The sequence below is a fragment of the Sinohyriopsis cumingii genome, chromosome 18 (genome assembly GCF_028554795.1).
Source record: "Sinohyriopsis cumingii isolate HCF-2022 chromosome 18, ASM2855479v2, whole genome shotgun sequence".
NCBI lineage: Eukaryota > Metazoa > Mollusca > Bivalvia > Unionida > Unionidae > Sinohyriopsis > Sinohyriopsis cumingii.
The window spans coordinates 72,315,526-72,337,880 of NC_142978.1; the positions used below are offsets into that span (position 1 = coordinate 72,315,526).

Sequence of the window (22,355 nt, forward strand, 5' to 3'; positions counted from 1 at the left end):
TTCAAGCAGGATTTAACATCCCGTTGATTCTGTTAGCAGGGTTGGCTTGGCTTCATTGTTTGAATTTTCTTGACATGGATTATACTGTGTGTGAACAGAAATAATTCCAGAAGGAATAAAGATATTAATTAATTGAGGTTAGATTACTAAAGAGTTCAAAATAATTAACATTATTTTTATTCTCTCCAAATGATATGTTCTGTGTTTAAAGTTCTTGAGATGGATTAGAGTCCATACTACGTGTGATCAAAAGTAATTCAGACAGGATTAAAGATATTAATTGATTTTGGTTGGATTACTAGCAACTTTACGTCACATAAAACAGGGTCAGTTTTGCTTTGATGTTTAAATTTTGTTTGAGATGCATACATGTGTGTTATCCGCAACGCTAAAATGCCAAAATTTAAGGAAATAAATATCACAAGAAAATCAGTGATGAATGAAACTGGAAAATTCATTTTTTGGAGTCATGTTCAGAGGACATAAATATACATTCTACCTGCCCTTTAAAACTGATTTTAAAATCTGTTACAGTGGCAGAAACACCATCTGATGAACGCATAAGTACACCATAAATCCATATTTGTAGAATCTACATTGAAATTAATGTGGAAGATATACATGTTGAGACACTGTTTGCCAACTTTATAGCTGAATATAACCTCCTGTTTAAGGTAGCAGTTAAGCAGAGTAAAGTTCACATTTTTATGCTGTAAATTAAAACGAGTTACATGCAAATTTATTTGAGTATCAATAGTTATATTTGTTTTTAGTGATATATTTTTGATTTAGTACATGGTCGAACACTGTATGCCTAATGTAGATATTATGGGAGAGTCTTAAAATAGAAAGTTTGTTTTTAAAATACACATTTTCTAAGTCAAAATGCTTTTTAATTTTGTTGAATAATGGTAGTAAGTGAACTTTAAAAAAATTAATTTTGTCCAGGAAAAAAATCAACTGGAAAAGACTTGGAAATTTTTGTTTAAAATACTGTGGAAACTCTGTTATATGCAACCCCACCCACTCCTGTTTAAGGCTATATTGTTGCATATTTGTATGTATATTGTAGACCTATTTATGGGTTCCATATTTGTATGTATATTGTAGACCTATTTATGGGTTGCACATTTGTATGTATATTGTAGACCTATTTATGGGTTCCATATTTGTATGTATATTGTAGACCTATTTATGGGTTGCATATTTGTATGTATATTGTAGACCTATTTGTGGGTTGCATATTTGTATGTATATTGTAGACCTATTTGTGGGTTGCATATTTGTATGTATATTGTAGACCTATTTGTGGGTTGCATATTTGTATGTATATTGTAGACCTATTTGTGGGTTGCATATTTGTATGTATATTGTAGACCTATTTGTGGGTTGCATATTTGTATGTATATTGTAGACCTATTTGTGGGTTGCATATTTGTATGTATATTGTAGACCTATTTATGGGTTCCATATTTGTATGTATATTGTAGACCTATTTGTGGGTTCTGAATGAGGAGGAGGACTTTGAGAGAGCCTTCAGATTGGGAGCTACAGGGGTGATGACAGACTTCCCCTCAAAGTTAAAGGCTTTCCTTGATGCACATCCAGAATATCGGAGATAAGAGGAGATCTGACATCAGCTGATAAATGTATTTTCTAGATACATACAGAACCATGAAAACTTTTTTCCACTCTTGCTGAAGTTTAGGAATTTTCTAGTGATATTATTTTAAAACTTTATTGAATTTATGCTCCTGTTTTATGGTAATAATCATTTGTATATTAAAAAAAATATGATTAAAAAAATCACAAGCAATCAGATTTTGAGCCAGGAATAACAGGTTTTATTGTTTTATATATTTTTTTATTCTGTTGGTTAATAAAGGTTTTAAAGATTTTATTGTCTTGCTTGCTGTAGCAGACAGACCATAGGGATCACTTTGTCAGAATTCCTGTTGCCATATCACCAAGGGAAATCAGATAGCCTTGTACTACAGCTTCTCGTGGGTCGGTGGTTCTTCCCTGGGTTTTCCAGGGTTCTTCCTCCACCAGTTATACTGGCCGCCATGTATAGCCTATCTTGTGCTGAAAAATGGCGTTAAACCCTAGAACAACAACAACTACAACTTTTGCATTTCTGATATATACAGATAAAGCTGTATGGATATAAATTTTATGCAGAATAATTACATAAATAATAAAAAATAAACTAATTATGACAGACATAATTGCAATAAACTAGGACTCCACATGTTCTTTTGTGTATAGATTATTTGAACAAGAAAGTGAATAGCTGGATAAAATGACTCGTGTGTCAGCATCATGCCGTTGATTTCTGTGGCTTTTATATAAATGATTTTCATTTATTTCGCAAAACGAAATGAGATTTCAGTGCTGCTTCTGTGATCTGAGGAAATTTTATGATCATTGTTCAGGGTTACAAAAGTCAGGATTCTTTATTAACCTCATGGAAGAGTAGCAAAAATAAGATGTGTTAGGTACGAATGTTTCTTTTTCTCCAGCCATTGAGACTTGTTCTTTTAAGTTTATTGACAGAATGTATAAGTGAAAATTGTACCAAGTAGGAATTGATGAAATTTGAAAACATTAAAATCCTTTTAACATTGAAACTTGTATTGTTAACCTAAAGATGTTGTCTTAAATAAAAACTAGATTGATCAACTATTCATATGTTGTAACTTGGTGTCACTACATAATGAAACCAGGTAAACTTAGGTATTCTGATAACAAATATCATTATTTCTGCATAAACTAAAGCTTTTAAGTATATACCAGAGAAATGCCAGAATTTAGAATTGAACTGCTTGTCATATGATGTTCGTAAAATTGGTAAAATCAAAGTGAATACATTTATTGATATTACATGTCAGTGTACCCATTTGTGAAATCTGCATGCTGTGGCATTCAACTTAAAACAAGATAATGTTAATCTGTAGTAGACATGAACACTGGGTAATATGTTATATTGTTGCATCATTGAACTACAGTAGTTTCCCAGTCCATAGTACATCATGATCCACACCATGACTATCAATACTATCAATACTTAGTGATCAGAATGCTGCAGATTAAAAACAAATACTAACTTCATAATCCTTAACCTTTAATTAGAATGACTGAAATATGAATGAGAATCTATATTCTAGTGAACTTTTTCTAAATGTAACAAAATATTAAGTAGAATGATTTGTTCTCGGTGCCATTAGATATATATAAAACCTGTACCTGTAGCTATAAAATCGGAAAGAAAGTTATTAAAGTTTTGAAACAGTACTGATGAACTGATGACTAAGAAATCATTATAACCATCATACATATATCTCCCAGTTCAATTACATGAAGAGGTGAATGGATATGCAGCCTGCATTATTCTGACGAGTAAAAAGAAATAACATTTGAAATCTACCAAACATGACTTTTTTCATGCACTAGAAATTATGCTATATCAGTATGTTTTTTTTATAATAACTGTGTTAGGCATTTGTTGTTTTGTAGTATTAGTCTCCAGCTCACTTTACACAATGCTTTTCTTTAATCAGCAAGTATTTTAATGCTTATTATTTTTCTCTTTATTAAATTTATGTTTATTCTATATGCATTCTAGGTCAACATTGTAGATGTGCAATATAGATATATCTTTGTCACAATCATCACCAGTATTACATTTTTGGCAAAGAACACATTAGTTCATAAGTCACCAATCTTTATTGTTCAGTAGCATATACAATAAAACCTGCCATGAAAGACCACCCCTTCTGTAACTAAATAATTTCTCAAGATCTCTCTTGTGACAAGTCAAACACTATGTAATAAATAAATCTATCCATTCAGAATATGGTCTGTAAGACAGAGGATCTCTTCACACTGATCTTTGAAGATTTAGTTTTATTGTAATAATGTCAATAAATACCAGTAAGTTGTAACCTATTTATGCAGGGCAGTCAGTGAATGGGACAAAACTTGTCTTTAATTGTCAGATTTCCTTGATGCAGAGTATTTTCTTATTTGAAAACAAGTACTTGATAATCTTTGAAATCAAAGCCATTATATACAGAGATATTGCATTATTTATTTATAGTCCCTGTATGTATATTGTTTAGAATTGGCAGTTGTTGAATGAAAATTTACTGTTCACTGTAGTTAAATTTGGCAAACTGTAAACAGTAATGTCATATACATCAAGTTCAAATGTACAGTTTGGTCCTTTGTTTTGTGTTACACAGGTTTCCATTGTATTCTCAATTAAAGGACAAGTCACAGAGTCAGTGATTTTGTGGGAATCCCTGAAAGTGTCTTTTATCAAAAGAAGAACTTTATGTTAAAGTTTCTGTTAGGCGGGTTCCAGTGTATTTGTAACATCAGTGTTAGGCGGGTTCCAGTGTATTTGTAACATCAGTGTTAGGCAGGTTCCAGTGTATCCGTAACATCAATGTGATTATTAGTAGTATATTACAATTGCTTGTGTAGTATTAACAGGAAATAAATTGACAAATGTGAGTTCATATTAAGCAGCACAAATAGAGTTATAAAATGTTTCTCATCTGCCGGAGATTAAGAAGTTTTAGAATGTAAGAAATGTGCTTTCATGATAGTTGACTGTTTATTCCTTTACATTTTTCAAAGGTTTTTTTACTTTATATTACAAAATATTAGTGCTGTACAAATTGTACAAGTTTGATTCAGAAAATTTGCATGTCCAGTTTTAAATTTTTTTGGTCATTTCTTTTTAGTGACCATTTAATAAGCAGCATATGTATTATTACATTCCACTATGTTTTTATAAAGCCAAATTTTCTACGTCTTTGTCAGAGTAAGGTTACGAAAGTTTTGAACATAAAACAGCTAAAGTATGTTTCCTTATATAAGATTTAATAATACTGTAATTACATACCTGATATTATTTGGAACTGTATGCAGTGCAGTTGCAATTTTTATTTCTGCTAAGTTGTAAATATTGACTAATTATATTTATTGTTTAACTTTGTTTTATTTTTGTTGTTGAAATGTAATCTATGTCATTTTGATTACTTTCGATTATATTTCTTTATAAAATCACTTATTTCTGTGCATGATTCATTACAAGATTAACAGAGTAATACTTACAATAAGTGTTCCTAGCAAAGTCTCTTTCACATTTTGAAGAAAAACACGTAAATATACATTATTATATATAAAGATATGTTAATGTAAAAATTATTTTTATTCAAAGACATATTGAATGGCTTGTCACTTTCAAAGATTCATGGGACGTTGTTGTTCATATATGTTGTAAATGCTAAATGCTTATTAATTTCCACTTTTGTATCATTAATTCTAAACTTTGACTGTACTGAAATGTATTACCTTCCATCCAGAGCATAAGGTCTAAACTTAAAAAATTCTGAATTGTATTATCTTCCATCAAGAGCATGTTTTATTTTACAACTAGAAATTACATTTTCAGTTTCTTTGTAAGTGCCGGTCATGGTGGTTTAGCTGGTAGAGGATTGGAATTAAGGGTGAAAAGGTATACATATCTCATGTATTGATACAGTTCACATTGCACAGCCTATGATATGATACATTATCGATACAGCTATCAAATTTGATGGTCTTTTCATCTTTAGAAGGTCTGTCATTGGTTTTACATATGTGGACATATTGGTTGTATCTCTAGCTTGCATATTACACACAGACTTATCATCTGTTCATATGCTATTCACATCCTTGACAAGATATAAAAAGCACTTCCTAACAGACAACCTGTTAGCTGCTGATTTTATAGGCCATTTCCAGCTTCTTCATTTGATCAGGTGCAGGACTGATCTTGGTTGCCATGCCCTTTGTTTTGCACTGCATGAATGTATGTAAAATGTGTTTTTTACTTCCAGTTTCATGTCTTAAGTTAAATTTGGGGAATAATTTGGTGCTACCTTCAAAACAAGAACAAACAGTGCATTTTCCATGTGCAAAGGAAATCTTTAACTAGAACAAGTCTGAGTGTGGTAGCAGAGATGATTAACAACCATATCCTTCAGACTGTATTTCCTATAGATGAAAAACATCTGCCATGACCGCAGACACTTGTTTCTCCAAGTGAAAAAGGAAAGGAGTCAGGCCTCTTGCTGATTCTGTGCTTATTTGTTCCCATAGTCACATTCAGTCATTGATTACAAATTTCAGCATAAAAGTAGACATTACAAATTTTGTTCCCTACGTATGATTTAAAGTATTTTGCGGATCAGTTAACAGTCACTTGTGTGTGAACTTAATTGCTTTGTATTGGAATGAACCTAGTTTGGATGCCAATACAGTGTGTCACATTGTGAATATGCCACAGTTAGTTCTCACTTGACCAAACAATAACCCTCAAACAGAATTAAATTTGACATATTTCTCTGCAGAACACACTGGAAGCATAGCCCTCAAATTTGACACAAGTAGACAAGGTGTGAAGCAACAGAGAAACTTCACATAATTTTGTTAATAAATGATCAGTACTTATACATGGGGAACAAATCTGGAATGTCTTCTTGATGCTGATGTATATTATCAGTGGCTGAGCTCATAGGATAAAATAATTAGCATGGGATTGGCAACTTAGCGACATGGGTGAATATTTCAAATTAGCTATTTTATAAAAGACATGTAAGTGTTCTCAGTAGTTTTTCTTTTTTACTGAAGAAAGTTATTGCATGATCCTGCAGTGGCTGCCTCCAATGAATTCTCAATTTAAGAATAAAAAGGCAAATGACTAATAGTTATTCATGACTGCAGAGTAAATTAACTTGTATAGGATAAGTATCCTTTTGTATCAGTTCTGCATTGTAAATGGAATTTTAATCCAGGAGCTACATGTTCAGGACCTGCCCAGGTCAGCTCACTTTGGCTGCTCTGGTGTGAACTTGTGAATTGTGAATATGTTTGGCTTTGTTTAATCGCTAATTATGACACGCAAGAGGTTGCCATCAGACCTATTTTAAATCCTCAACCCACACATAGTTCCCATTTCCTTGGCATGATATAGCCATTACTGAGTTGAAGTACCATAAAAAGCAACTATTATTCGTTGTAAGTGTAAAAAAATGTACATGGACTGGACCTTCACTATAGTGAGTAATTAGTATGTCATTTAGAGCCACATTATATGCAGAAATAAAATGAGGCAAATGTGGCCAGCAGTAAATTTTTAGTAACTATGAAATATTCCACAACCCTCCGATTTTATCTAAATGCCTGTTTTCATTCACTTTTTACATAATTTAAAATCAGTTTTAGTTGCAGGCACATGTTCATGAAATGTAATCATGTTATAATCAAAATTTAATCTTGATTACATGTTATTTGTGACTGTATTTCATTAAATTTAGCTTGCATGTAATTAAAATAAAATCTTGATTACATGGTATATTTTACTGTAATTTATCAAATTAGCTTACATGTAATTAAAACATAATCTTCATTACAGGTTTGTCTTTTACTGTAATTGATTAAATTTAGCTTACATATTACCAAAATATTTCTTTATTAGAGTTACATGGGATTACTTAAGAAATAGTAATCAGTGACACAATTATGATCAACACATAAGATTATTCCAGGTCCACTTTGCAGTGTTATTAAGTACAGTCTAAAATGGTAGCAGTGAGAAATCGGGTTGAAATAGGTCAGTCAGCATGTAAAAGACAAGTAAGAAATTGGTAAGTTCAAGTCACTTTTTTAAAAGTCGTGCCTTCTGGATAAGTAGCTAAAATATTGTACATTCTGGCTTATCTCTAATATTTATATGGTACAACATACATGGGAATAACTAGACGGATTTTAGATCTGTTGTTTGATGGTTGAATTCGCTATATGACATAACAGAGGTGTTTTTGACAATATTGTTTGCAGTTTGATCAGCAGCATTTTACATGGACTTAATCCAAGTTACATGATGCAGAGATAATTTTACACTATTGCAGTAAGTCACAGTATCTTGAAATGGTAAATATAAGTCTTGCATTATATGTTCAATTAAAGTCAGTATTGACACTGTATGTTTAGTCTATGGATAAATGCTTTAATTGTTTAATGTTGATTTTTATGTGCTTTTGATTAAAGCATGACATATCATGCTTGGCTTGTGATTTTATTTCTTTGTAAACTTAATCTTCATTAACTGATGATATCATTACTTTTCACTGTGTACAACAATTGCAAATAACACATAAGTTCTTAAGTATTGGTTTTTTTTAATTGTAACCTCAACAACTTTTAGGTTTCAAAATCTACAAGTCCTCAAAGGTTTTACTAGTCCTTCCTGAAAAAGTAGCTTATGCTACAATGACATTGTAACTTGTTCAGATAATAATGGATAATTTATAACTTGTCCCATCTCATAACAAATGATTGGTCTGGTTTCATAATTATAATACAGCAACATTTTGAAGGCTGTATCGTGCAAGTAGAGTGAAGTGACATGATTTAAATAAATAATACTGAAAATAATAAATATACTTTGGTATTTACTTAGTCTTCTTTTAAATATATATTATTTGTGTGTGTGTGTGTGATGTACACAAATACCATGTATATAAGCATATAATGTATAATGTAGATCCCAGTATTAATGGTGTAGTAGTAACGTGTATATGAGAGTCAAGTTTCGTAACTGGAATGTAAACAGCTCCAAATAAATAAAATGAGATAGGAATTAGATGACTGTACTGCACCAAAATCACTAAAGCGTGAAACATCGCTCACAGATACTCCTTTTCGCAAAAGGGATGCTTCTACTTGCCAAGTTTCTTGATTCTAGGCAAGATATTATGCAAATAACATGCCTAAAGCTCATGCGGTCAACTAAAGTCAATAAAATATTAAATATGGGTCACGATGGGGTTCTTGTAGTAAGGGTGTCTTAGTGACAGAGATGCATCTGATCATACATCTCTTACGTCTAGCATGAACATGATTAATAAATGAGCATCAAAGACAAAACGTAACGTAACCTAAGCAAATAAACTGTGAAATGGAGGTCACAGCGACATTATTTTGCCATGAAACTGTAGTACTAATAAAGATACATCCACTCATCTGGATTGATTATTCGATCATGAACAGAGCTTGAGAACTAAACTTAAAACAAAATATTTAACCACAGTAAGTGAAGTATTAAGTAGAGTCACACTGACCTACCCTTGTGCTCAAGGTGAAGTACTCAAGATGCAGTCCCCACCAAGTCGGATGAATTTTAGTATAGCGGTATATATACAGGGTGCTAAAAACTTTTTTCTTATGAGCTAAATGCAAAAACTGAACCTAAGAAAGTGCAATGTTAAATTTAGGTCACCATGACCTTCTTTTGTTGTATGGGTGTGATACTAATAGAGATGCATTTAATCATCAAGTTTGATGATTTTGCTATGAACAGCGTTTGAGAATAAACTTATGATAACAAAAATTAACTACAGTTCGTAGCGAAATATGTATCATAGCAACCTACTTTTGTGATAAGGACGTTAATAATCAGGATGTATTCCTCACCAAGTTTTTATATATATATATATATATATATATATATATATATATATATATATATATATATATATATATATATATATATATATATATATACCCTGTATATAGTGATATAGTGTAACAAATCCATGTGGCCATGAGCTAAGCAAACAAAATTAACTGAAGCTGATAAAATATAAAGTGTTGGTGATTGACCTTATTTTGTGGTCTGATCATTTTCCAATAGAACATTTAGTAAAAAGCAATATTTTGTTGTTTTTGATTTTAATATCATCTAGTTATCACAATTAAAGCAAGATCACATCTTTTTTGATCATGTACGGGGAATTAAATGTATTATTTTAGTTGTGCAAATATGACTCCTTGATTAAGACATCTGGGCTAATTTAGCTATCGAATCAATGCAAAATATGACTATTAGACTGACGCTGATCTGATTAAAACTATCTGCATTCATAAAATATTATTTTATTAAGTGAAGGCTGCTTTTCAGTTTTGAAGTGTTTTTTTAGGTATTATTATTATAATCACATCAGCATATGAAAATGAGTTTTGCTCGTAGTCATAGGAGAGAATGATTTCTGGGTAGTGTACAAATATGTAGCGGGAGCTGCCCTTTAAAGTTATTCCTTTGCAATAAAATCCTTCTTCTGATTCCGAATAAGATACGGTTTTGCATTAGCTGCATAGACCTTTTGATATGTTGTCCACAATTGCTAAATATCTGTTTACAATTACATTACACTATACAGGGATTTGGATCGAGTTTATATCCATTCCATCAAAACGTATCAACAACGGACTGCATTTTCCTTTTATCCGTAAGATCCAGTTGGAGTTCAAGTTATTTTGCATTTCAAAGCTGTAACGAAGGTGATATAATTTCACTCAACTTTGATAAGACGATTAAATTATATCGGCTAAATTTAACACTTACGCTAATAGATTCACGTTGTAAATATACCCTGCATTGGAACTGCATGGAACTTTTGGATTGAGCAATCACAGCAGCAAATTGCACTAAAGATACAGGTAAACACACACACATACACACATCATGTGCCCCTCCACATATATATATATATATATATATATATATATATATATATATATATATATATATATATATATATATATATATATATATATATATATATATATATATAAACATTGTGATTCAAATCCTAAATAGCCAAAAGTCCAAATGTTTATAGTTCCTATTAAATTCCAGTGATATTCCAAAAAAAATGTCCAATATTTAATGTTTTGATGTGCCTGTAGTCTTGAAGGTGATAATATGTCAGTGGCCCAGAGTGTGGCTATGTGCTAAGTCTTTTAGTGTATCACAATAATATAATCCAAAAAATGTTCTTGTCTGAATTCACTATAATTCCAGATTAGTTGTTCTGTCCAAGAATATTATTGATGAGCACTTTGTATTTCGAGTGAATAATATTGTGAATAAGTTGCTGCACCCAAGTAAAAAACTCAAAATAGAAATAAAACTGATGCTACTTTAAGATGTTAAGGCAATAATGAGTAATTTTTTAGACAATCCAGATTATATACCCCTCTACTTAGCCTAGGTCGTATTTACCATTTCCTGGAAATACTTGGTCACGCACTGAAGTTTTCCATTCTAGAAAATTCTAAGTTCAGAATCAAGACTGTATCTTTTAACTAAAATTCAGGTAAACATGTATACATTAATAATGATCTGAATATTCAGTCCACTATCATTGAGAAATATTAGCAATGTATTATGTTGTTTACAAAATCAATGTCCCTAATCAGGTACACAGTGAACTTGATTTTGGACAATGTCAGGTACTAAATACAAATGTATTTAACATGATCATAAATAAAAGCCAAAACATAATACAAACTAAATAGACATAATATATATATATATATATATATATATATATATATATATATATATATATATATATATATATATATATATATATATATATATATATATATATTTGTGCGTATGTGTGTACGCTATATCAATGATATACCACGAAATGTATACATTTTTCATTAAAAGGAAACGAGGCTTACCGAGTTCCATTTAATGAAAAATTTATACATATATTTTATTTATATCACATACAAATACATATATTTGCCATATGAACGGAGTTAGATTGATGAGAGCCGACTGTGTATTGACTGGGTGAATAAACTCACATCCCTGCCGAGTGTGTCCGCTACTAAATTTAGTTAAGTCTTTTTGTGCCTATTTACAATCACCTTTTCATATTGATAAGTTGATTGTTTTCATTTTTGACTTTCTATTATTATTCATAGAGCACTAGGCCTACAGACATACTGATTCTTGAACTCTGAACGCTCAACAAATACGTTGACGTACAGGCACAAAGAAATTAGCGTAGAATGGAATCTAAGCGAAACGACGAATCAAATATTTTAAGATATTTAAAGTTGATCTAAGTCATTATTCTCAATCTCTCTCTTCCTTTGGTCGGTTTAACTTAACATTTACCATCATTATTCATATGTCCAGAGACATTGTGTTATTACATACGCGAAAATCCTCTATTCTCGTCTTTTTATGGATTTTCGCCCTTATTTTGATACGATGGTCAACACAAAGAGACAGACAGACAGACAGACAGAATCGATTTTTAGAACCTTATAATAGGTTTAAGAAACAACAACATCAACAAAGCATTAAATACATTACAGATGTTTGCCCCGTAGCTAAGACATTTACCTTATTGTGTCGACGGGCAATTACAACTTCGTATCATTGATTATATAGACACTTTAGATAGGTCCCAAGGGAAGTGTAACCATACTGTTATGAAGAACGATATTGTAGGTTATTTGGTGCAATTTCATTTTCAAGTTTTTTTCATACAGCCCAATTTATTTTTCTCTCATTCCAGATTCTGCATATTTTGTCAATTGTGCTTGAGAGGGGAGGGGAAAACGGGAAAATAAGGGATTGAGATTATATTGTGTACATGTTAAATTCATTTAGAAAACGGGGATTATTGTTCCTTTTATCGTTATTTTCATACCCCACTAATGATTAATGAGTGGAAATTCATCGTTGATCTATAGGAATAGACCCAACAGCACACAGTTCCAAGAATGTTTATGTATGCGTATTATTGCGCCATGGGCGGATCACAATTTGATATACCAATAGTACTGGTATATCAAATTGATTTATACCAACACTTTAAAAACCAAGTTATATTTAATGTATGTGATATTTATATATAATGCTGTCGGATATTTCTGCGCACCTAAGGTTTCCGTTCACCAATATTGGGGCAAAATGTATACCGAATTCGACTGATTGACGAAAATAAAATAAAATACTACAATGCTTACCTTTTGAAAAGAGGCAATTGTAACGAGAATATTTTGTTCAAAATAATATTAGTTTGTGACACAAAGGATACCACCCCTGTGTTTTCTTGGCTCACGATATGTCGGCTTATTCTGCGCATAGCTTTGTAAAGATGTAATGTTTATTAATCGGGCTATGAAAATGAAATACATTACTTTGGACTGTTTCTGTCAGCATTTCGGTCGAGTAATAAGAACAGTTTTATAGCTTGTTTTACAAAACTCAACGTAACAATGCCAATAAATGGCAAGTGGTATTAATTATGTTGAAGAGAACCAACAATGCATATGATGCAATGTGTTAACGACGTCTCGTTTATGGGAAAAAAATTATTAAAGAATTTACAAACAGACTATACGCCGGGTAATTTCTTGAAAATCCCATTCTAGCGGCAAGTGACATTTTGGATAGCAGACGATTTTGTAAGTGCAGGACAGCTTATTGCAAAATTGGAAACTTGGATTAAAATGCAGTATTATTTTAATACTTTTGTATATTTATTTATTTGTATGATTCTGAAAGATACATAACAAATAGGATTTTCTGGGTTACAAGTTCAAAAAGGCCATGGAGTGGTCCTTCATGTTGACATTTAGAAATAACATCTTCACGTACATTTGGGGTAGAAATGCGGGATATTTTTGTAAATTTTATGAATATCACTTCCTTAATTAAAGATCCGTTGTTATTTCATGATACAAATAGTATATTCGACCAAAAACAATATGTGATCCAATGTTTACAGGAATGTCGTATCGTAGCGCAGAATTACCCGACGCGCAGAATTAGCCAACATAGTGGCATTTATTTATCCAGACGACACTGGGTAGTATAATAACTTCGTGAACTAAAGGGGATTGGACTACTCATTCTTTTATGTAGAAAGATACATTTTTTAAATATGTTAATGCGGATAATTCTGAATAAACAAATGACCAGTCGTATTAGAGCAATTGAAACCTATTGTAATAGTTTGCTAGTATTATTGTGACAACAAATCTTGAAAGCTATATGCATAATATTGTTCTGACGTAAAATCATTTGTAGATGCCATAAAACAACTGTAAAATAAATTCTGAAAGATTTGCGGCAAGTAAAAACATGCTCATAGATGCTCTGTATATCTAATTTATAATGTGTGGGTGACATTTGTCCATGATTGAGTGTAGTGTTTTTTCTTAGCTCACCTTTGTCTTTTTTTTTAAAGCTGTTTACTTCGATTTAAGTTCAATGCCTACCTTTATTTGGAATGTCCTTGAACTTGTTACAATTTGATGGAATTGTCCCATTTAAAATAACCCAACCTGGGCATTCAATAGTGTCTTAGATCAATCAAATTAGCACATATACGATGAACAAATTATTCAATCCTTGTTTTTAGGTTCAGTCAGTGGAATCATTTTAACTTGTGCTCAGATTTAATTTAAGAAGAATCTTTCATTTAAATTATTCATTGAAATTAGAAAGTGCTCGTTGTCATTTGGGACTAATGAGCTACTTTGGGATTATTGTGAATTCATTCAAAGACATTCTGGATTATATCAGTGTGATCCATCAAGACTAATGGTACGTTAGCGCTTTCAGTATTGGAATTTTTTTCGGAACATTCCAATTTTTGGACTTGTAATAGAACAATTACTATTTTTAGAATTGTATTCACAATGCTGCAAGTTTGCTTAAAATGTTCTGTTTGCAATTAGAGAAATAACTTATTTGTTAATTTTACTAATGTTTTTGTTTTCTCTTCTTTCTCGTACTTAGTTTAAGACGACAGAGTCTTAACAATAGAATATCAGATCACTGCGGCCTTCTTTTGCTAAGATAGTGTTACACTCTTTAGGATAGATCCCCAAAGTTGAAGAACTGTGGCCAAGAGAGCAATAAAAAGGGTCCTAAGCACAAGACTTAACCAAGGTAAGACAGACCGGACGGACAAACAAGGTGCTAATGTATTCCCTTTCCACATTCGTAGTAGGGCATTAAAAGCTATAAACGTTTTCATGGAAAAGAATTACGCTACCACCGTGACCCAAAAGCAAAACTTAACTGAGTATACAGAAAAGGGGACCAATATATGCTCTAGTAGCGGATCCAGGAATATTGTTTGAGGTTTGTGGGAGGGGTGGGTAGACGAAGTGCGTGAATAAGTAGGCGAGAAGTCTGTCAGAAATGAGCCTGTATGGAAGCCCTCTGGGAAGTTGAATCACCAGGAAGCTACTGCATTTTAAGCTTTTCTATATCATAATTGTCGCCTCAGTCTGTAAGGAAAACGTTCATAGGAATGTTGTGGCTGATACATGCTCATTTGTATGGGATAAGGGTGGAGGGGCGCTGACTCCGTCCCCCTTCTCAGATCCGCCATTGTGCCTTTTCCATATCTGTAGCTGGACATAAAATGTTTTCAGATAAATGTTTTCATGGAGCACCAATTCCTTGGTCACCCCCTCCCCTCCTGTTTACCTAAATACAAAACCTACCTTGGATGAACAGGCAGGGGTACCATTTAAATTTGTGACAGGCATACAAAATCCATGCACAGTACATATCAATTTAGCACCGTACTCCTGAAACCTGGAAATACATTTGTCTTTTGTTACTTTATGATTCAATAGTTGGGTTTATATCAAAGTGTAACTAAAAACTAATCACTCACACACAAAAAAAGTCTGAAGGACTTTATTCTATCATTGTGAGTGATTAAGGGCTGATCTGACTAAATATATCCAAATATATCCATTATCCATCGATATTTTACAAAAATTCAATCCTATTCACCCATACAATTCTGAAATTCTACTGTAAGCACTTTTAAGATGCACATTAATCTAAGAAGTCTGAAATATTCCACGTGTAAGTTTATGTTCTACACAATGCTTGACATAAAACTTCTAAATATGTAGTCTGAAATAAGAATGAGATAGTGCAGAAAACTCTTGCTTCCAAGCCATTTTCAAGTGATACCTCGTACACCGGACATTAGTCTGTTCGGAATTCATTATAAAACTGGGTTCAGTTTCTATTAAGCTATAAAAAAAACTAATGCCTATAGGATTCTTGACCAAATGGGCAACTACAGAATCTATCACAATATATAACATCTAATGTGCCCCGATCAAATGGGCAACTACAGAATCTATCACAATATATAACATTTAATGTGCCCCGACCAAATGGGCAACTACAGAATCTATCACAATATATAACATTTAATGTGCCCTGACCAAATGGGCAACTACAGAATCTATCACAATATATAACATGTAATGTGCCCCGACCAAATGGGCAACTACAGTATCTATCACAATATATAACATTTAATGTGCCCCGAGCTAGACAATCAAAAAGGGTCCTGTTGCTTCTCCATGGTTTCCCTAACCTGTCTTGAACTAAATCGGTCCTATGTGTTGCATCGTTCGGATCACATGACAATACTTGCAGAACTTCATCACAAACGTAGAGGGAAATTGAATTCGATACAATCTAGTAATCTTACTGAAACTATGCAAATTTTGGAAACAAAATATCGATGAGTATTTTGTAGAGGAAAATTCGCATGACACATAAATGCTTTCTACTCATTTGAAGGCTATTTTCACTGCTGTACAACAAACAGGTTCAATGCCAATCAGCGAGCAACTTTTACGAAATAATCTCTTTCAAACTGTGATCTCTCTATGTGTACTGAATTCATATTAATAAAAGCTGAAGCTATTTTACGATCCACAATACTTGTGATTCTTGACAATTCAACCACAAGGTTGAGATGCATTACAATTCAAAAACCATTTCTCCAAAGTATCTGATACAAGACACGAGGTAGATATCTTATTTCTAGCTTCTACCTTTTATTTGCATTCCTCCATCACCTCGATTTAGTACAAATTTTATTGATTTTGTTTCATTTTAAGAAATCAATGCTGGTATCTAACTGTTACAATAACAGAACCATTCCCTCATGTCATGCTAGTGATGGGAAATTTCATTCAATTGAAAGTGCCGAGTTGATTTAGTGAATCTCTGCTTTTTATATTAAGTGCTAGTGATGTAAAATATTATTCAGTTTAAAGGGTTGAGCTGGTTTAATGAAGCACGATTTTTTTATATTAATCCAAACCGTGCTTCACTAAATCAGCTCAGCACTTTCAATTGAATGAAATTTCCCAACACTAGCATAAAATGAGAAACTAGCTCCATTGTTGTAAACGTTAGGTATCAGATCATGGTATTGATTTATTAAAATGTACAATAAAATCGTAATAAATTAAAGTGAAAGAGGAACGCAAATAGAACGTACAGGAAAGCATAGAAAAAAACTTTTCCTGTTCATTTCATTCTCGTAAGTAACAGATGCACCCCATTCACCTAAGAGCTGTTCAGAACGAATACATTATGTTAAAATCAAGCATCGGCTCTGAATAGATGTCCTCTTGTAAGTTTAAAATTCACTAGTTCACCATCTGAAGGTATCATTTTGCTTCTAGTGTTTTCATTTACTAGTATGAGGGGTAATTTAGTAATTCGTCACATAGTCTATGCTTGTAATAATTAGTAATATGATTAGTCTGTAACCCGTGTAATGACTTTAAGGGACTTAGGAGGTAGACAAAAACCCATGGAAAACTTGGACTACATTAAATTTTGTAGATATGTACTTATTTCCTATGTGTACTTGTTTTCTTTATATATGTGTTTGTATTAATCTAATTTGACATTTACTAAAGATAAATGGAAATACTACCTGTGGTAGATTGTCAGTTTGAAATGTATTACATTCAGATCTAATAAGAAAACTATCTTTGCAAGTGAGAGGAACATGTGTTCAGGCATATACGGTAAAATCTGACTGCACACTGTTTTATTACTCAAGCTTTGGCCTATTCTCTAAATGATTCAATGAGGATTCATGGAGTAGGAACGCATCTTCATGTGACAGAAAGTAAGAATTCCCATACATACATACATACATACATACATGCATATATATATATATATATATATATATATATATATATATATATATATATATATATATATATATATATATATATATATATATATATATATATATATATATATAAAGCATCTCTTCAAAGTTTGTGTAATATACACTACCTGCAATTACAAAAAATATGTTGTTAATGATTTTGTGAACACGTAATAAATTGGGTCAGATTGGCATTTCTTGACATACTTCCAGATCTTGTTGTTGGAACTGTTATTATTGACGACTTTGAATGTATGATCCATGATGTTCCTCAGACATGTTTTACAGTCCTTAATTATGTATACTTTATAAAGGACATTACATATTTTTAAATAGTATAATAATTTAATAACGAACTTTAAATTCTACTAACTTCAAAGATTACATATCAACACAGTTAGAAATGGAAGAAGTACTTGACATTTCTGACAAGATATTAACTGTCATGCGTAATATCAGTTACTTCTTGTGCTGTTGGAACCAGTAATTTTCCTAACATAGTCAAAGAAAGATCCTGATATAACCAGTATTGGCAATAATCGGTGGACAGGTAAAGTCCGATGGTGTTACGAAGCTATCAAATAATTTCAAGAACAGCTTGACCTGGTGTCGAAACTCGTCTACTTGACTTGAATATACATGTGAATTTAAATATAATTTGGTAATATATAAATACATACATACCTTGAAAAACGAAAAGCTGTATTCCTTTTTGTAAAACAGGTATACCCCACTGTAGACAAAAATGTCCGAAATTCATACATTTAAAAAAAGATTTTAATTATTTTTTATAATGGTATCAAATTCTATTCAGGTCATTTACATATGCATAAACCATGCAGATACAATTGTATTGTCTACTTCAAAATCTTTTTTGCTTAATTGTGAGAACAAGGTTTTTGTATTCAAAGTATTTAAGTTAAAAAGGTTTGTAAAAAAATGGTGTGTATATATTGACATAGTAATGGCATGACTTCAAAATCGAAAAATATGCATAGAAATATACCTTCCAATATGCCTTTGTGATGTTTAGTTTTCCACAACACAAACTGCACCTGATGCTGATTCTTGCAACAGCAAACAACCGATTTGTCAATTAAGAGTACTTGCAGTTTATTTATATTTATATTTGTTATTAAGATGATCAAAAATTGTTTGCTTTGATATGGTGCATTCTAAACCTTGATAATTCCAAGCTTGACACAAGTTGTTAAAGATAGCGTAACACTATTATTCCATGTTTGTCTGTATTTAACAGAACATCATTGGTACAACGATTTAGACAGACACGCCCTTATCTTACTACCGAAGAATGTCGAAGAACAACAGGAATAGAAGGATAATGTACGCATTAGTTCCTACACTAAAAAGGGGTATAGTAATGATATTAATGTTCACCTTGGCTTGTCTTGGATTGAATCTGCTCAGCCTTCAGAGCAAAACAAGTTCGAAAGTAATTGGTTTTGGATTTCAGAGAGATATTACTATGACATTTACACATAATTCTTTCAGTGAGGAAAAAAACAACTCCAACTTAATGACTCCTGCACACTATCGTAAAACAGAACACGTCTCAATGAGCAATGTTAGTGTTACAGAAAATATCAAATATATATCTATCAAATCCAAGAGTCCAAAGAGAAATCATATGTTCATCCCCTGTGCCCTGTGGACAAAGTACCTGCTGAACAATCCAGACCTTTGCAGAGACGTCAGTGATCTGTCTGCATTAATTATCATCCATTCCACTCCAAAAAGCTTTGAAAAGAGAGCACTTGTTCGAAGTACAATGGCCAATAATACTTATTACAAAGAGTATGGTACCACGCGGGCTTTGTTTCTTCTGGGAAGAATTCAATCACAGGTTGAACAGTCTCTAATTGATAACGAGTTTCAGCAATTTCAGGACATTCTACAAGGTGATTTTCTTGACTCTTATCGAAATTTAACCAATAAAGGGGTCATGGGATATCGGTGGATCACTGAGAATTGCATGAATGCAAAAATGGTTATTAAAGTAGACGAAGATATTGCATTTGACATGAGGATTTTCATGAAGGACCTATACCCACAGTTGTCAAAGAAGAGTAGATATCTATTATGCAACCATCAAGTGGACAGTCCCATAATGAGGGACAACACATCGCGCTGGTACGTAACAGACCAGGAATTAAAACTATTAGGTCTTCAAGGCATGAAGTTCTATCCAATATATTGTAGTGGGTTTGCTGTAATTATGTCATTAGATGTGATACCCGAAGTCCTGAAGGCAGCCCACTTTACGCCATTTATTTGGATTGACGATGTGTATCTTTACGGGTTGATATGGAGAAATGTATCACAAGTACTAAGGTATTATTTGAAACCGAACTTTAGCTTCTATGAAAATGAAGTTAGAAATTGTTTCGAGCGGCTGGGACCCCAGTGTGATATGTTTATCTCAGCAGAATTAAGGACAGATGTAATTCAGAAAATGTGGGAACTAATGCATTTTACTCATCTAAATCGAAACACCACACTTCAGTTGTCTACAACCTAATGCTTTGCATGATTTAACCATTGTAAGGATTCTTTCAAAAGCATATGATAAATGAACATGAAAGTGGGATATTGAATTACTAGTTTTCAAAAATATATTAACCAACTTTCTCAATCAGGGCGTAGGAAACTTCCAAGCAATCTCTGCAACTGGGGTGGGTGGGTGTTACACTACTAATCTCAACACACACACACACACACACACACACACACGCGCGCGCGCGCACTAATGTGGCCAGAGAGGATAAACATGTTACCGAGATCTACCTTGTATGGTTCAATGTCTGTTATAACGTATACCTATTTGTGTTAGTCATACATTTATTTGACTTAGGATTTCAATGTACTTATAAGGACTGGACATTATTACGTAAACATCAGATAACTGAGCATTTTTATGATGTATAGAGCTCTTTTGCACCATACAGTATTACAACCAAAAAATCAGAATATAGGACAGAATGTAACAGGACAAAAAGTCACAAGTTTAAATTTTACTATTATGAGAGACGTGTAGGACATTCATAATCACAGAACATAAAGCCACACCTTGCATTTTGCAATGATTGCAGGTTTTAATATGACAAACTTAATTAATTTCAATTTCTTCATTGAGGTATTAACATAATAAACACTATATCAACCGTGTGAGTTTGTAATATTTTCATAACAAAAACAAAATAGGAGTATACATCAAATAATCAGATTTGTTGTAACTCAAAACCCGTGGCCCATCTGCCCTCGGTCCAATTATCCATTCTGATACTAAACAATGTGCAGCTGACCGATGAAGTTGATGGGGATAAAGGACAAAACAAACTTGTGTATCTTGATGATAATAAAGTTCATTTTTCATCTAGAGGAGCCTATCAAATGCATACCAGCATATGAATTTTTATGAAGAAAAACTCGAGAAAAACTAATTATTATGCAACAACCAAATGTCCACATTCGCCTAGATAGTCTTCAGCCTTTGACGTTTTGGCCGACAAAATAATTAGAGAGCTGCCTGTATACAAATGTAGTCCACGTGCTAAAACTGATGAAAATTTGCTCAAGGGAACCTAAGGACATATAGAAACCGTTTAATCTCACATTTGTGTGTCACTGTCGTACGATCTGCACAGCTATCTACCCCGGAATTCGAAGTCTTTTTTTTATGACCTTATGTTACGAGATGGTCTGTTATCAAAAGGATAGACACGTGTGCTACAATATACAAGAACGTGGACACTGTTTTCAAATTCATGCCATTTCTTGGTGCAACCAGTCCCAGTTAAAGTCAGCAACAAAAGCATGTACCAAAATGTACTAAAAGCAGGTGGATACGTGATCTTGCTGGATTTCGGTGAGAAGCCAATTATTTGCCATAGTTAGCTGATTCAAATTATGCATGCGTTATGCTAAGATACCGTTGTTTTGGGAGTGAATGCGTTTTAATCTCTGTTGGTTATATGTCATTGTCTGATTAACTAATAAATTAATCAATTTATAAATCCGCAACTAATTAAAAGTAGCATATTGGTAACATAAGAAAGAATAATATAAATGTTTTGTCTGTTTCATACTTGTGTGTTGAATGCCAGAAATATGAAATATTTCAGATTGTACTGTCTATAAAGAAAATGCCATGGTCATCTGGTTGATCATAGAATACAGATATGATAGGTCAAGGTCAATCTAAACAAAACAGAATTGTTCTACATGATACCTTGTCACTTACCATCGGGTTAATTATGGATTAACTGTTTCCAGTAGCGATGCCAAGCTCGTCATGTGTTACTTTGTTTACATCGTAATAGGCATGTGTGAAGAACAATATATCGGAAATGACATAACACTATTTACATGCTAACCCATCTACCACACAACACAAAGACTAATACTAAAACAAGAGAGACATTTTGCCAATGATACACA

At 32.5% G+C, this 22,355-nt stretch overlaps 2 protein-coding genes across 2 annotated transcripts in view; both read left to right on the forward strand.

The window, feature by feature from the left end:
* Positions 1 to 8,115, forward strand: part of LOC149776959 (lysophospholipase D GDPD1-like) — a 58,820-nt gene extending 50,705 nt beyond the window's left edge. The window contains exon 11 of the mRNA XM_089941675.1: positions 1,491 to 8,115. Within this exon, the coding sequence (XP_089797801.1) occupies positions 1,491 to 1,622 (132 nt within the window). The 3' untranslated portion in view covers positions 1,623 to 8,115. The remainder of the gene's footprint in view (positions 1 to 1,490) is intronic.
* Positions 8,116 to 19,161: 11,046 nt separating this feature from the next.
* Positions 19,162 to 21,689, forward strand: LOC149776960 (beta-1,3-galactosyltransferase 1-like). The gene has a single exon (XM_089942699.1). The coding sequence runs from the start codon at positions 19,210 to 19,212 to the stop codon at positions 20,434 to 20,436; it is 1,227 nt and encodes a 408-aa protein (XP_089798825.1). The 5' UTR covers positions 19,162 to 19,209; the 3' UTR covers positions 20,437 to 21,689.
* The last annotated feature ends 666 nt before the right edge of the window (positions 21,690 to 22,355 follow it).